Genomic DNA, 16,023 nt, shown 5'->3' with positions numbered 1-16,023 from the left:
AGATAATACTATATGGAAAGAAGAATGTGTATCACATACAATTGAAATGTACTTTCAGGTAGGTAATCTCTCTACAAAAAATTTCCACAGAGATGATAGTTAATGTGATGCTCTGTGGGTAGAATAAGTCACTTATTTAACGTAAGCACTTGGGACTACCAATTATCAAAAACCATCAAGTAGCAAGATTACTCCTGAAAAGCAAATCAGAAAAGCAACTCTTCACTAGCTTCCGTACCACTACCTGTCTCCATTTCACATTAGCAGCTTTCGGGTCAATTACATAAGAATTTTCAAAAGTTAAAAACCACGGAATATATGATTTTTATGAATAATTAGAATAGCTATTATTTAACTTATCTTCAATCAAGGTACGAAAAACTTAAGGCATAACTAAAATTGCCTTAAAATAATCTATATGTATAAAAATAATCCAAATAATTCAGAAGGAAAAGCAACAGCTTGCAACGAAGAGAAATGTCCCCATCTTTGCTCTGGGAAGCAAGTAAAGATAAATTTACGAAATTTTCTGATGTCAAAAAAAACTTTTTTTGCAATACCAAAGCAAACATTAAGGCATCTGAAACTGAAGTATATCATTATTTCTAAATAAGAATTCTAAAGCTCAAAAGAGATTATTATCAAGCAGAAGTTAACCAGAACACTTTAAAAAGTTTATTTTAAGAGATGCATTTTTTTGCAAAAAAGTAATATCTTCTGGTAATTAAAATAAATGAAATGGAAATAAAAAATATTAAGGCTCAGTAATTAAGCTTACGCTAGAAAAGAATACATGTTATGAAAATGTAATGTTTTATTCAAAATATTCAATAGATTCATTAAAACAAAGGAATAAGAAAAAAACTTCAGGAAATAAAGATGTATCTTACAAGAATGTTCCACTTGGCAACTAGACTCTGCAGGACTCCCAGAAATACTAGCAGTTTCCTCAGTTGTCTTTCCTCTTAACCATGAAACCAAGCAGTATGATCCAGAGTGGTCACAACAAGCACTTTCTAAAATATCACACAAGGTATGACAAAGGAGTTCCTTCTGTTCTTCCTCTAAAAATAACCAAAGCATAAGTTATAACGGTTTCCTCTGAAAAAAAAAAAAATTCTGCCATGAATAACAACAGTAAGAATGTGTTGATGAAAATCAAGCATTTTAAAAACAGGGAAAAAATCTCTAAATAGATGTTAAATTATGTTTTAGAAAAACAATGTGTTTGTGGATTGAAATATCACTTTAAATAAAGCCATCCAAATAAAACCATCAAGTAGAAAAAGAATCCTGAAAAATGCAGAATTAAACATTATGAAAATCACAATCTGACACTGATCATCACTTTCTTAAACCTTTAGCAACTGCAGCATTTAAGCCATGAGGTTTCCTTTACTGCAGAACTGAGCACAATGGAACGGCCTGTTGAGAACTCTATTTTCTCCCCTCACTTCTGAATTAGTCTCAAGTCCTGGATCACCCTGTCCCAAAGGGATAACAGTGAGATGAGATACTGTCAGCACCTATGTTACCACAATGCATTACATCAGCAGACACCAGCGGTTAGAATACAGATTTGACAGAAAATAGCGCAAATGCTCAGACCATCTCTCTCTGAACCTTAGCCGCACTCTCTTTTCAAGCAGTATTACTCTCAAGAAGTAGTATCACTTTCTGAAGCTTTCAAAAATTGTATGATGTAAGGAGGTTTCTATCTCTCCTAATGGATTAACAGTTCTTTAAAGGCAGGAACGATGTTGTTCACCTTATAATCACCACAGTATTTATGACACTTATGACAACGCTTTACAAATATTTTATCAAAGTGAATATAGTTCTATGTAAGAAACAGTATAAATTTTATTAAAAGTTCAACAATAGTATCTCAAATAGTTTCTTCTCTACTAAAATTTTTTTTCTATTTCACCTATTAATTTAAAACTTATGGAAGTGATATCTTACCTCTTAAATTCAAAATCATTAGTAGATTCTATAGTCATGGTTTGGAATGTAAGCTGTTACATCCTTAGATACAAAACTGGGATTGTAATTGTCCTACTTTCTTCCAGAAGGTATTGTGAGGTTCACAGGAAATTGTGTACGTGAAGGAAAGATCTTTGTAAACTGTCACGTGGAATGCAAATTCTTATTATAAGGTAGCATCACATCTCTCTGGGTACAGAAGCTCATGTTACAGAAGCTATGACAGCTTCATTTGCAACTTCATCCAAAATTATTTGCAGTATTTGCATTGTGTAAGGCATTATACTAAAACATGCAGGAATATAATGATAATTCTGAGGTATTGCCCACAGCTAAGTAAGACCAAAAAAGAAAAATGACTATTCTTTATTGTATGCTGCCACCTAACAGTTCTAGGAAATGCACCATGTTTTAGCAAGAAGCCAAAGGTTTTTCCCTTAATTATACCATCATGTCTTATAACACCCAGTTAGAAAACCAAATTTGGAAATATGAAGTCACTGTTCATGACACTTTCTAAAACATTTTAAAAGGAAACCTTAGGAAAAAAAAAATCCCATTGATACTTAATTTTCTCAGATAATTGTAATTAAACTATTGCCAATGAATCCTGCATAGATCATCTCTATTAAAGCAGAGGATGAAGCAAAAGTTTTTAAAAGACAGCTATCATACCTGAACAATCCCGCCAAGAAGACTTCTCAGAAGAAAACAGGAGCTTCTTCAAAAGAAATGCCTTCACACAATTGAAGCAATAATTAGTGAAATGCATTATAACCATACATATCATTCTTCAATTTTAAAATGGAAAAAAATCATTTGTACCACCTTTCTAATCTTTTGACTAGTTCTGTAAAGATACCAAATGGGTTCCCCTCACATTTGACAGAAACTGTGCAGAGTTATTTATTCAGAGTATACTACTATAAACTTGATTCTAGATTCATAAAATTCTTTTTCTTCCACAGTACATATTTTCTGACAAGTAGAAGAACTCACTCACATAACAGAATAACTGAAAAGCACAGAAACTTACTCCTCTATTCACAAAGTGAAAGCCCTGTAGAACAGGAACAAGTCTACATTTCATTTAGATTCCTCCAGGTAAAAGAAATCTAAATATAAAAGTGGTTCTGTTCCCTTAGCCTTCATCTGTGACACAAAAGTAACACCTTTACAGTCACCACTTTATTATCGGGAGCTCAAGATTAACTAAAAAAGCTACAAGATTCAGAAGAAAAGACAAATGTATTTCTAAAGTTCCCCTTAAGCGAGTCAATGATGTTACATTGGCTATTTGATAAAAAGCTGCATAGGGAAGTGTCTCCTTCTCAAACTGTAGTTCAACAGTAGATACATCCCAGTTACCTGACTTGTTTAAACTGCAGATTCTTGGGCTCCACCTACTCTATCTGAATCTCTAGAGGGCAGGTCCAAGAAAAACAGGTTACAATGATGACTTTTCCTCACCTGTGTTTGAAAGTATTAGTGTACAGATTAGGAAGACTGCTTTTTAATCAGGCAAACTTAGGTTTGAATCCTGGCTCCACTATTACTAACTAAAAATAACTGTACAAACTTTAAAAGGTTACAGTGAGGATTATACGAGAAAATCTATGTAATGCACTTAGCACAGTACCTGGCACCAATAAACAATTCAAGGTATTACAACAAAAAATTAAGTAATATTCCATTTACATAGGCATAAAGTCTACAAATACTGTAATCAAGTGCTTCTGATTTTTCCCCAAAATGGCAACAACCATCAAGTGCAACAGTATAACTACATCACAACATTTTAGAAGTGAGATGGGGAGATTCATTATTTCACTGCCAATATAACTGCTGTTAGCATTCTGACATACTTCCTTCTCATGTTTTTTAATACCTAGTTTTAATTTTATTACAAGTGAATCATAATGGGCATATGAATGTATTTTCTGTTTTTCTACAGAATTCATAAGTATAATTCTTAATCACTACTTGTCTATCAAGCTATTTATCAAAATTTACTTATTAAATTACACTATCGCGCATCACATTCCTTGCAATTTCTTTACTACTTTAATATATAAGCTCCTTCTTAAATACAACTTTTTCCATATTAAATATTTCTTTAGAAAAGATTCACAGAAACACAACTATTGAATCAGAATCTGCATTGTCATGGTTCCAATTATAGCTTAAAATTCCTTCCCAAAATCAAAGTACAAATTTGTACTATATGGCAGTATATGAGTGTGCCAGCATCGTCCCACCCTTACATGCACTGGCATTTGTAATTTTATTTTTAAAGATGAGAAAAAGTAAGAAATAGAATCTAGTTACAGTTTTATTTTTACTTTTCTGGCTTCCCAGTGAGGGTGAGCATCCTGATTCTTTGGCCGTAAAGCATCATTCCACCTGTTACAACTGCACATCTATGCCCATTTCACCCCTGAATCTTAGTGTTTTTCTAATTAACTTCTACAAGTTATTTATGTAAGAAAGACAATATCCCTTTATTGCTAATATTTAATGAAAATATTTATTAGTTTGGAAGTCACTGTTTCTCTTAGAGTGTTGATGATAAATTAAGTTTTCTTATGGTTAAATATTATTCCAAAAATATATTTGATATATGGTACAAAATGATCTAAACTTATCTTCCCCTCAAAGTGCTAACAAGTCATCTGGATGGGATTTATCAAACTTTATTTTATTTCACCACTGATCTTAGTTCCTTCTTTATTCCTGGTGTGATAAATTCTGGGTAAATTGTTACAGGTAATGAGGTCTATGATTATATTAGCTATTTGGTTCCATTATTTTGCCTATTCTTTTTAAAAGGTATTATGCTCTAATTTTTATACGCTAAAAAAGTTTTAATATATGTACTTGCTCACTTCTAGTCATCTTTAATAACTTAGTTTTGACTTTTAAACTGAAATATTAATACACACAAAATTCTTCACAAAGCGTACGTGACTCGGCCAGGCGCGGTCGCTTATGCCTGTAATCCCAGCACTTTGGGAGGCCAAGGCGGGTGGAGCACCTGAGGTCAGGAGGTTGAGACCAGCCTGGCCAACATGGAAAAACCCCATCTCTACTAAAAATACAAAAATTAGCTGGGTGTGGCCTGGCGCGGTGGCTCACACCTGTAATCCCAGCATTTTGGGAGGCCAAGGCGGGTGGATCACGAGGTTAGGAGATCGAGACCATCCTGGCTAACACGGTGACACTCCATCTCTACAAAATACAAAAATTAGCCAGGCATGGTGGCGGGCACCTGTAGTCCCAGCTACTAGGTAGGCTGAGGCAGGAGAATGGCGTGAACCCAGGAGGAGGAGCTTGCCGTGAGCCGAGATTGCGCCACTGCACTCCAGCCCGGGAGAAAAAGCGAGACTGCATCTCAAAAACAAAAAACAAAAAAAAAACAAAAAAATTTGCCTGGTGTGGTGGTGCGTCCCAGCTACTCGGGAGGCTGAGGCAGGAGAATCACTTGAACCTGGGAGAGCCGAGATTGCATCATTGCACTCCACCCTGGGCAACAAGAGTAAAACTGCATCTCAAAAAAAAAAAATAATAAAATAAAATAAGTAAATAAATAAAACTTTACGTGACTCTTTTTTTTTCCTTTTTAGAAATGGGGTCTCGCTCTATTGCTCAAGCTGGAGGGCAGTGGCATGATCATAGCTCACTGCAGCCCTGAACTCCTGAGCTTAGACCCTTTCCTTTGAGCCTCTTGAGTAGCTAGGACTACAAGTGTGCACCACCATGCCCAGCTAATTTTTTCTTTTTTTTTTTTTTTTTAAGAACAGGGCTGTCACTATGTTGCCCAGCCTGGTTTTGAACTCCTGGCCTTAAGCAATGCTCCTGCCTCAGCCTCCCAAAGTGCTAGGATTACAGGTGTGAGCCACTGTGCCTGGCCTATGTGATTCTTTTTTTTTTTTTTCTGAGATGGAATTTCACTCTTTTGCCTAGGCTGGAGTACAGTGGCATGATCTCGGCTCACTGCAACCTCCAGCTTCTGGTTTCAAGTGATTCTCCTGCATCAGCCTCCCGAGTAGCTGGGATTACAGGCGCCTGCCACCACACCCGGCTAATTTCTGTATTTTTAGTAGAGATGGGGTTTTACCATGTTGGCCAGGCTGGTCTCGAACTCCTGACCTCAGGTGATCCACCTGCCTCAGCCTCCCAAAGTGCTGGGATTACAAACGTGAGCCGTGGTGGCCCGGCCGTGATTCTTAAACTTAATTACTACCTCAAAGATACAGGAAAGTAGGTTCAGGACTTTGAATATAACCATTACTGCATAGCACCCCACTTGCAAAAATAACTACCACTACTGAAATATACTGTATTTTACAAAACAGGAAACTCCTGTGGTATACCCTCCATTTAACTATATTCATGCACTACTTGCAATAAAAACCTTGCTATTACGGATTAAGAGGGGCAGTATTTATATAATCTAATTTACATATGGACACAACAAAGGAATCTTCAAATTCAGATAACATTCCTACAAATAACCAAAATTTGTTTCAGTTACTCAGTACAACAGCTATAATTGCTAATTTATAGTTAAATTTCATTCTTCACTTTCCATAATTCCAAGGCAAGATTCGGACATTCAAATTTTTCTTCATTTTAAAAAAATTCTAATGCAAAAAAAAAAAAAAAAAGATCTATAAAAGATATATTTTCGAATCAACCATAATTTTTTTCTTTACAAAAATGTATTTTTAGCAATGTAAATATATGGAGTATAACTTCTGAGAAACAATTTACTTTGTAGCCAACAGTTTAACAATGCATTTTTTTTTTTTTTTGAGACAGAGTGTGCTTTTTCACCCAGGGGAGTGCAGTGGCACAATCTCGGCTTACTGCAAGCTCCGCCTCCCGGGTTCACGCCGTTCTCCTGCCTCAGCCTCCCAAGAAGCTGGGACTACGTACGCCTGCCACCACGTCCGGCTAATTTTTTGTATTTTTAGTAGAGATGGGGTTTCACCATGTCAGCTAGGATGGTCTGGATCTCCTGACCTTGTGATCCACCCACCTCAGCCTCCCAAAGTGCTGGGATGACAGGCGTGAACCACTGCACCCAGCCAGAATGCATTCTTTATACCCAAAGAATAATAAATGCCACATTAAATATATATTTTCAAAACATGATGGTTAAAACAATAAATTAGCTGTAATTTTCATAACAGTTCTTTTATAACAGTTCTAAAGTTACACTGTCATTCACAGACATCAGTATTGCAGTAAACTGAGAATTCAATTCTTAGTTTTAACAGTTTAACAGTTTATAGTGAATCAGCCTTTGAAATTCAAACAATGTAACACATCAAGATTCCAAATCAAATAAAGACATTTTGATAAATCCTATGTTTTGTGCAAAGAAAAACATTTGGTTTTTGAAATTGTTTGAAATCAGTTGTTATAAATTTCAATCAGAAAAGTCAAAGTTATAGCATAAAATAGTATAAGCTGCCAACTTATTTCAAATTTGAAAAAGTTATAGGCTATAAAAATATGAAATCATCTTCAACTTTAAGAAAATAACTTTTATAGACTGAACAAATGAAAATAGTACAATTACAGCGATTGTACCTATCTAAAGTATAACATGTTATTACTTAATAGGATCTCTATATTAAAGATGTCAAGAAACTTCCTAATTTTCTCAAAGTCATGAAACACCTATTATCTTTCCTTGAAAATATAGTCAAAAGGCTAGTGTTGTGCAACTCATCAATATTCTGAATTCATTTTTGTTTTGGATATTTATTGTAATTTACAAGAGCAAAATTTAAGAGTTAACTGATCATGTCTCATAATTACTATATGGAGTACAGACATTAAAAAACAACAAGTATGAAAGATTTCAACATGTCCCTCTAAGGAGTTGGTAAAGGAGTCTATGTTACCTGAACAGGTGCAATAACAGCACAGGGGCCACCTTCAAACTGTTCTAATGCAGATCCCTCTGATTCACTAAACACAAACCCTAAAAATGAAAGCAAGTAGTAAAGATTAAAAATATAATTCAAGTAGCAGCTAAAAGAATCTTTCATGTACTTTGCTTTGAGAACCATCACTTATCACAACAGCAAAATACCTTCAAGTCATGAGATGCAGATTAAGGAACCTTTTGAAAAAAAAAATCAATAGAACCTATGCTCCCCTACCCCAAAATGTACGTAAGAGTACATATACCCACACAATTTTGCACCCAGGAACTCCTCTAGGAGGATAAAGTATGGACTTTAGTAAAATGACACTAAATCTGACTTTTCATCTGAGGAGGACTAGTTAATCTACTAAATTCAAACAATTTTTAGAACTCTTTAAATACCATATCATTGTATCATTTCAATCTTTCACTCACATTCTATAAGCTAAAAATTAAATGGCATCGGCCAAGATGGCTCATGTCTGTAATCCCAGCACTTTGGGAGGCCAAGGCAGGCGGATCACGAGGTCAGGAGATTGAGACCATCCTGGCTAACATGATGAAACCTCATCTCTACTAAAAATACAAAAAATTAGCTGGGCATGGTGGTGGACACCTGTAGTCCCAGCTACTTGGTAGGCTGAGGCAGGAGAATGGCGTGAACCCAGGAGGCGGAGATTGCAGTGAGCCGAGATCACGCCACTGCACTCCAGCCTGGGCGACAGAGCAACACAATGGCATCATAGACAGTACATGTGTTTATATTGGCTCCACCTTAATTTAAATATTACCTAACCAGCATTGACTGATAGCAACTAGTGGAAGTTCTTCAGAGGGCCCTAGGTGAGAAGTTGGGAGAACCCAGTGACCATCTGGATAACCCTTTGAAGATCATTTCACCTGCTTAGGCCTCAGTGTTCTCATTAAAATAATCAATCCCAATTCCAAAATGCTAAGAATCTATAAATTCCGTTAATTGTTACTATTCAGTCATTCAGCCAAATCACTTCACGTTAATGAACATCTGATATTACGCCAAACATCTAGGATATATGCCTGGATGACACAGTCTCTGGTCTGGAGGAGCCACTAGTTCAGGTGAAGAGAGACATACAAACAGATAATTACTAAAATAAAGGAATAAACAAATGTTGTAGCAGAAGAATGCAGAGTATTGTGGACACAGAAAGGCATGCTCTAGTCTATCATAACAGGTAACTTCCAGGCTTATCTTGAACAGCAATTTGCCAGAGAGGCAAAGGTGAATGAATAAAATTCAGCTACAGAAAATACCTTAATTAAAGAAAAAAGGTTTTCCAAGAGGAGGGAATGTGTATAAATCAGAGAAAATTTAACATAGCTAAAGGGTAGCATGGGGGTAGGATGGAGGTGCCAGCAAATGGGCGGCAGGAAAGATGACAAGTGGTTAATATTGCAAAGGGCCAAAGGGCCAAAGAACCAGGACTTAACCAGCAGAGATCTTTCAGTAAAACAGTAATATCATCTTACTGGGCTTTTTTCTTTTTTTTCTTTTTCCTTTTTTAAAGGAACAGAACCAGGAAGAAGTTGTTTCAACATCCCTATAGAGATGCTGCTGACCTAATGAAAGCAACATTAGCGTGGAGAAGAGAAAGTATATTCAAGTAATATTTCTGAGGTAAAAATAAGATTTATTTAGTATGTTTAAGTAGGGCAATGTCTTGGTACAAAAGAAATTAGAGCTGTTTATGAAGTTTCTAGCTTGAGACACCAGATGAGAGCAAAGGAGAGGGTGCCATTCCATCCCACCTCCTCTCTTTATCTTCAATTTCTTCCAGAAAGCATATAAACATTTATCTCACATATTAAAACAAAACCTTAAGATTCCACCAAAAACTCCAACCAGCACTCCATCATTCTTGTCCTCCCAAAGCCCAGCTAGTCATCTATATATACCCTGTCTCAATTTTCTTACCTATTTACTTAACCCTCACTAATCTGGTTTTCAACCCATGAGTGAAACAAACTCATTCTCACCCAAGTTCATCAGTGACCAGTACAGGCTAGTTCCCAAGTCTTATCTTATTTAATCTCCCAAAGAATCAACCTGAAATGCTGACCACAAACCTGAGAAACCTTTGTCCCTTGGCTTTTCATTCCAAGTTTTGCTTTTCTAGTTCTTCTGTCTCCATGATCACTGCTTTTAAGTGCTAATGTTCCCCAGGTCTTGGCTTTAGGATCTATGCTCATTTCATTCTATGCATTCTTCCTGAGTAATCTCATCTACTCTCAGAAATTCCATTACTGGTTATAACCACGTAATTCCCAAATACAGCCCAGATTAGAAACTCCAGACACAGACAGAGTCTAAGTCCCTTAACATGGTCCTGTATAATCTGGCTTCTGCCTGCGTCTCCCTCTTCACCCTTTGTCATTCTTCCTTTCAGACTCTGGGCACATTGAGTTTCTTTCAGGTCCTGAGATATTTCATTTTCTATCTGTCTCTTACCCTTTGTACATGATGTTTCTTCTGCTTGAAACACCTGCTAACCATTTCTCTGGAAAACTCAAACTTATCTTTAGGTTTCACCCTAAGATAAGGTCTTCCTGCTTCAAGGCTTCAAAACATATCTTGAACATGTTCATTTCCATCCCATCTCCAGTCCACCTTATAGTTCAAAGCACTATAATCTTTGACTTTAAATACTGTCAAGAGTTTCCAACCATGTCTCCCTATTCCTTCCTCCCTCCTGTCCAGTCCCCAAGTATTCACCATAGTTGCCAGAAGAATATTTTAGAAATGGAAATCAGATTTTGACACAGCCTGCTTAAAACATTTCAATGGCTTCTCATTGCAATTAAAATAAAACCCAAACTCCTGTTTGTGGTCTGGGAGACACTGTATGATCTATCAATCCAGCTGACTCTGTTTACACTTACAGTCATTATCTGCTGTGACCTTAGGTCCTCAGAATATCCCAGAGACTTTACCTGTAGCCTCGATGCTTACTGTTCTCTCTACATGAAAATGCTCTTTCCTCTATTCTCCATATAGATAAATCCTTATTTGTCAGGTCTCACTTTAGGTGTTAATTCCTCAGAGGGATATTTCCTTACAAACCTATCTAAGTAGTCTCTCCCGTCATCCCCCAGCACAACCATTACTTATCATAATCTGTAGTTATTGTTTGTTTACCTGTTAATCATCTGCCTTGCCTGACCGGTGTTGTATCTGTGTTACTGATCACTGTTTTCCCACAGTATGTTGTATAGCTATTGCTCAATTAATGCCTGTTGATGTTTTGGCAGGGAAGATAATGGCGGTGTTTGTTTCTAGGAATTACAAGTTCAGTCTCAAAAATGTGAGATAACCATTTGGCAACGTTTAGAAATCGGAGATGTAAGTGTGTAGCTCAGGGCAGGACTCAGGATTAGAGGCAGCAATTTCAATCATCTTAAACAGGTCAGTTAAAGTGCATGAGAACCTGTAGAACAAAAATAATGAAGCTGGGAACATTAAAAAGTGAGCAGAGGCTGAGTCGGCAAAGAAGACTGACAAAAATTAGAAGGATAAGAGAGAAGCACATTAACTGAGCTCTTAGAAAGGAAAAACCAGAAGCAAAGAGTAGTCAACTATGACAAACACTGCTGAATAAAGATATAAATTAAAATACTAGATTAAGCATGTCACTGGGATACTAAAAACATAAATTTACAGCACTGGGAAGAGTAGCCAAATTTTAAAGGTTGAAGTGTAATTCGGATTAGAAAGAGAAATAGTAAAAGCAAACTACAGTTGGCCGTCCATATCCATAGGTTTGGTGACCACAAATTCAACCAAACACAAATGGAAAATATTTGAGGGTGATTAAAAAAAAGGATGGTTGGGACAACATTTACAGACTTTTTCATATCATTCCCTAAACAATACAATGTAATAACTATTTACATAGTATTTACATTGTATTAGGTATTGTAAGTAATCTAGAGATGATTTAAAGCATAGGGGAAGTTGTGTGTAGGTTATATGCAAATACTGCAGAGCGTCTATGGATTTTGGTATCTGCAGGGGGGTCCTTGAACCCACTACCCCTCAGACACCAACAGACAACTATATCCAAGTTTGGCGGAAGGGAAAAAGAATGATAGCTTGAAGGGTAGTTGGATAAAGAATTATTACTTTGTAGGCTGAAAGGCATGACTCAGAAAAGGGAACGAACGATTATATGGAAAAGAGGAAGTTTAAGGTCTCCAAGTCCTGAAAAAGAGCTGAGAAAGACTTTTAAAGGTGGTCCACAGATACCTCTGGAAGTCTTAGAGACCCTTCAGGAGGCCCACTGGAGGTTACAATTTTTTTTTCTTTTTTTTTTTTGAGACGGAGTCTCTCTCTGTCACCCAGGCTGGAGTGCAGTGGCCAGATCTCAGCTCACTGCAAGCTCCGCCTCCCGGGTTCATGCCATTCTCCTGCCTCAGCCTCCTGAGTGGCTGGGACTACAGGCGCCCGCCACCTCGCCCAGCTAGTTTTTTTGTATTTTTTTTTTTTTTAGTAGAGACGGGGTTTCACCCTGTTTGCCAGGATGTTCTCGATCTCCTGACCTCGTGATCCGCCCGTCTCGGCCTCCCAAAGTACAATTATTTAAATGATAAAACTAAGACATGATTTGCCCATTTCGCTGTGTTGACATTCACAGTGATGGTACAAAAGCTATGGTGGATTACATTGCCGGTTCCTTAGCACAAATCAACACAGTAACATCAAGCTGTCCTACTGGTCACTGTCCTAAAAAACACCCCCATACAGAGCCAATTTAAGAACACACTTACTGCTGCAGTCAAAACTACTAATTTTATTACATCTTGATCTTGAATACAGTGTCTTTTTAAAAATATATTCTGTGGAACAAAATGGAAGCTACCCATAAAGCACTTCTGCTACATACTGGGTATGATGCTCAAAAGTTATCTCAAGGAAAAGTATATGTGTAATTTTTTTTTTTAATTGCAAGCTGAACTAGCTACTTTTTTTTTTTTTTTAAATGGAGTGTTACTTTTACCTAGTATAACTACCAATAAGCTACAATTATTCAGACTTGAGTATCTGGCTGACATTTTCTCAGAAATAAGTGAGTTTGACATTTCAAGGAAAATAGCCAGTGATAAAATTTCCAGCTTTCAAGCAGTAACTTGGAAAACTTGTGTCCACCACTGTGAGTCTGACAACTTCTCAGTGCTTACAGATTGTTCTGATGAGCTCACTGGTAACAGAAACAAACGTGACTTCTAGTGTGGTTATCATGACATACATCAACATTTGGAAGACTGTCAGTAGACCAATAATTTCCAAATCACTGATGCATACTGTTACAAATTAATGCACAGGTAAGAGATCCACTTGAACTGCAAGACAGACCAAAAGATTTCAATTTAACAGAGGATGAAAAGTTATGTGATTCAGTTTTAGATTTCGTATTGCAACTAATCTCTACAATACTCTGATGTGTCAAGTTTTGGTGTGGTATTAAAGAAGATTACGTGTAATTATCCAAAAAGGCTACTACCATACTTCTTATACCTTTTCCAATTACATATGTGAGGCCAGATTTTCTGCATCCACTTCAACCAAAACAATATATTGCCACAGACTGGAGAAGCATATGTGGGAATCCAGCTGTCTTCCAATATGATAATGTAAAACAATGCCAAAGTCTCACTAAGTTTTAACTTTTTCATATTGAAGCCCTCAACAATTTTTAACACTGTAATGGGGACCTGAGTTCCAAAAACTTGAGAGCCACTGGCTTAGGAGAAGTAGTAAATTTGGAAGACTTTTAAGTTAAACATATGAGGAAAAATGAAAAAGTGAAGAGGTGTTACATATTGAGAGTGAGAAGAATGAGAAAGGTACAGAATTGAGGAAAGTGTTAATTCCGAAAAACATAAGGAAAGAACTAACAGAAGCACCGAGAGCTCAGCTAAGATTTAAGTATTGGTGCTGGACACAATTTTCTCCAGCAATACATAGCAGCCTGGGAGATCAAAAATAGGACAAATGGAGAACTGGAATAGAGAAGATGCATGGAACAAAGTTAATAAGGAAAGTGACAACTAAGGTTTCTGGTTATGTTAAAACAACCAAATTTAAGGTCCAACCGAGGAAGAAGAGATGAAATCTTCACTGTTTGGCCAGCTCTTCTCCTACTGAGAATGAGGAAAGGGCCCCTAGTGTTGTACCCAAGTGCAGAGGTGAAATTAAGATCTGCTAAACTTTTCGTGCATGAAATTAAAGTTTGAATTAGTAATGGATCTTGCCTTCCTTAAAAATTTAAATAACATAACCCAATTATCCATGGGTGGGGCTTTTAGTTGGAACTGCATTATAGTGAGTTGCTTTTGCACACTGAATATTAAAAACCCATGGAGAGAATTCTAAGCAGTTATGCTTCATGCCAATTTCTGTTTAATTCCAATATACATGTTTCAGTGTGTTAAGTGATAATGGACAAAGGCTATTAGAGCCAAAATGAAATAAAGTCAGCTAAATGAAAATTAAGTATTCTATCCTAAAACAGGACTATGCTAAGGAGACTTCTCTTTCTATAATAAGGTTTTACTTAAGTTTGAATTTCTTAGGACACAGCATTACTTTTCTTGTCAAGAGTTCTCATACTCAATTATTTCCTAGTTTTAGAAGGACTTAACTTACCGTAAATGGCTGTTTTTCCTGATTAGGTCTGAAACTATCCATCTTAAAACACCTAATCCTACGTATACAATTTCATATCACATTACACAGTACCAGAGATCACAGAAAAGTCTTTCTCATTTTCACATTTTATAGCTCAGAACCAGGGTAAACCTGAGCCATGAACCTCATCGCAATTTTTCAATTTCTTGTTTTCATATTACTTACTATATATATTTATACACACACATTATGCACACCATTTTGACAACTATAGCTTCTACAATTCTAGTCTTCCATGTAAACAAGGCTATAGAAAGACTTAGTTTGACATCCAGGCTGAGTCAAATATCTCAACTGGACCTTTCATCTTAAAAAATGAGGATAACTACATTTATTCTTTGTTATCTTTCAGGGATGTTGCAAAGATTAGGTAAGATTTTCAAAAGCTGTAAAATATAGTATAAATATATTATGATAGACACTTTGAAGTATTTGAATAAAACAAATCATATATTCAAAGTACTAAGGAATTAATTTTGTCATATATGCTTACCAATTACGAATTACAAAATATTGGCTGTTATGCAAATCATAATTTAGGTATGTTGAAGAAAGGAAAAACCTACATAAGAGAATGTTAAAACCTTCCAAAAACAAAAAAAATTTGAAACGATGTGATCCACAGTATTAACTTCACTTTGGAAGAAAAATTAATGATGCTGGTGTATCATTTTATTACTTTGATAGAATAGTAAATCACATTAAAATAAACACCCAAACATGCCTTTAAACCTTAAATTAACCCAAGTGTATTAACTCTTAATATATTTTATATTTATATTTTAATGGATCCTTCCTTTTTCCTAAGTTATTTGTTAAATCTCATTTTTTTTTCATATTATGTAACAAAAATTGTGCTACACTGAAAGCCCAAAACTCTAGTTTCAATCAACTACACCTACACGCCCCTCTTCCCCTGGGGAAAGAGAAAAAAAAAATCCACCCACTGCACTGCTACAAATAGTGAAAATAAATATCTCTCTTTCTGACTAGTCTTTAGGAGAAACAATAAAGTAACTGGAAGAAGGAAAATAATTGGAAGAATGAAAAATGGCTTCTAAGAGTTTACACTCTCCATCAGGCGTCAGCAAACTACAACCCTCATCTGCTTTCATGTTTTGGAATGCAGCCACACCCAAACTAACTATGGCTGCTTTTGCTGCAATAGCATTGATGAGCTGAGAGGCAATAAAAAGGCCACTCACCCTTTAGAGAAGTTTGCCAAACACTGAGCTAAGCAAACAATATTGAAAAGAAAATAAATTCAAAATAACTCAAAATGTTTTTATTTATACAAGAAATACTATTTCTGTCAGGTCTAGCTGATTCTTATTTTGGTTCTGTTGGGTTATGGTCAGTCTGCCCGCTTCTT

At 36.1% G+C, this 16,023-nt stretch overlaps 1 protein-coding gene and 1 long non-coding RNA gene across 12 annotated transcripts in view; one reads left to right on the top strand and one right to left on the bottom strand.

Moving 5' to 3' along the window:
• Nucleotides 1-16,023, top strand: part of LOC103887339 — a 108,154-nt gene that overhangs the window by 35,928 nt on the left and 56,203 nt on the right. For 3 of the 5 annotated variants that reach the window (XR_004177089.1, XR_004177088.1, XR_002524185.2), the window contains exon 5: nucleotides 9,475-9,584. This is a non-coding gene — a long non-coding RNA (uncharacterized LOC103887339). Of the gene's footprint in view, nucleotides 1-2,954; nucleotides 3,091-9,474; nucleotides 10,686-16,023 lie in introns of those variants that run through there. The other 2 variants (XR_004177087.1, XR_004177086.1) reach the window with 2 other exon arrangements.
• The window catches only part of MINDY3 (MINDY lysine 48 deubiquitinase 3), an 81,469-nt gene that overhangs the window by 61,755 nt on the left and 3,691 nt on the right, over nucleotides 1-16,023 (bottom strand). For 6 of the 7 annotated variants that reach the window (XR_001906187.2, XR_001906188.2, XM_017962574.2 and 3 more), the window contains exons 2-4: nucleotides 7,902-7,981; nucleotides 2,662-2,722; nucleotides 891-1,064 (exon numbers count right to left, since the gene is read on the bottom strand). Coding sequence is in view for 3 of the 7 variants with exons in the window: in XM_003903417.3 (XP_003903466.1) it covers nucleotides 891-1,064; nucleotides 2,662-2,722; nucleotides 7,902-7,981 (315 nt within the window). In the remaining 4 variants the exon portion in view is untranslated. Of the gene's footprint in view, nucleotides 1-890; nucleotides 1,065-2,661; nucleotides 2,723-7,901; nucleotides 7,982-16,023 lie in introns of those variants that run through there. The other variant, XM_021943090.2, reaches the window with a different exon arrangement.

This window comes from Papio anubis, chromosome 11 (assembly GCF_008728515.1).
Source record: "Papio anubis isolate 15944 chromosome 11, Panubis1.0, whole genome shotgun sequence".
Classification (NCBI taxonomy): Eukaryota; Metazoa; Chordata; class Mammalia; order Primates; family Cercopithecidae; genus Papio; species Papio anubis.
Note: the sequence above shows the minus strand (reverse complement) of the source record. Positions and strands in the feature narration are given on the sequence as shown.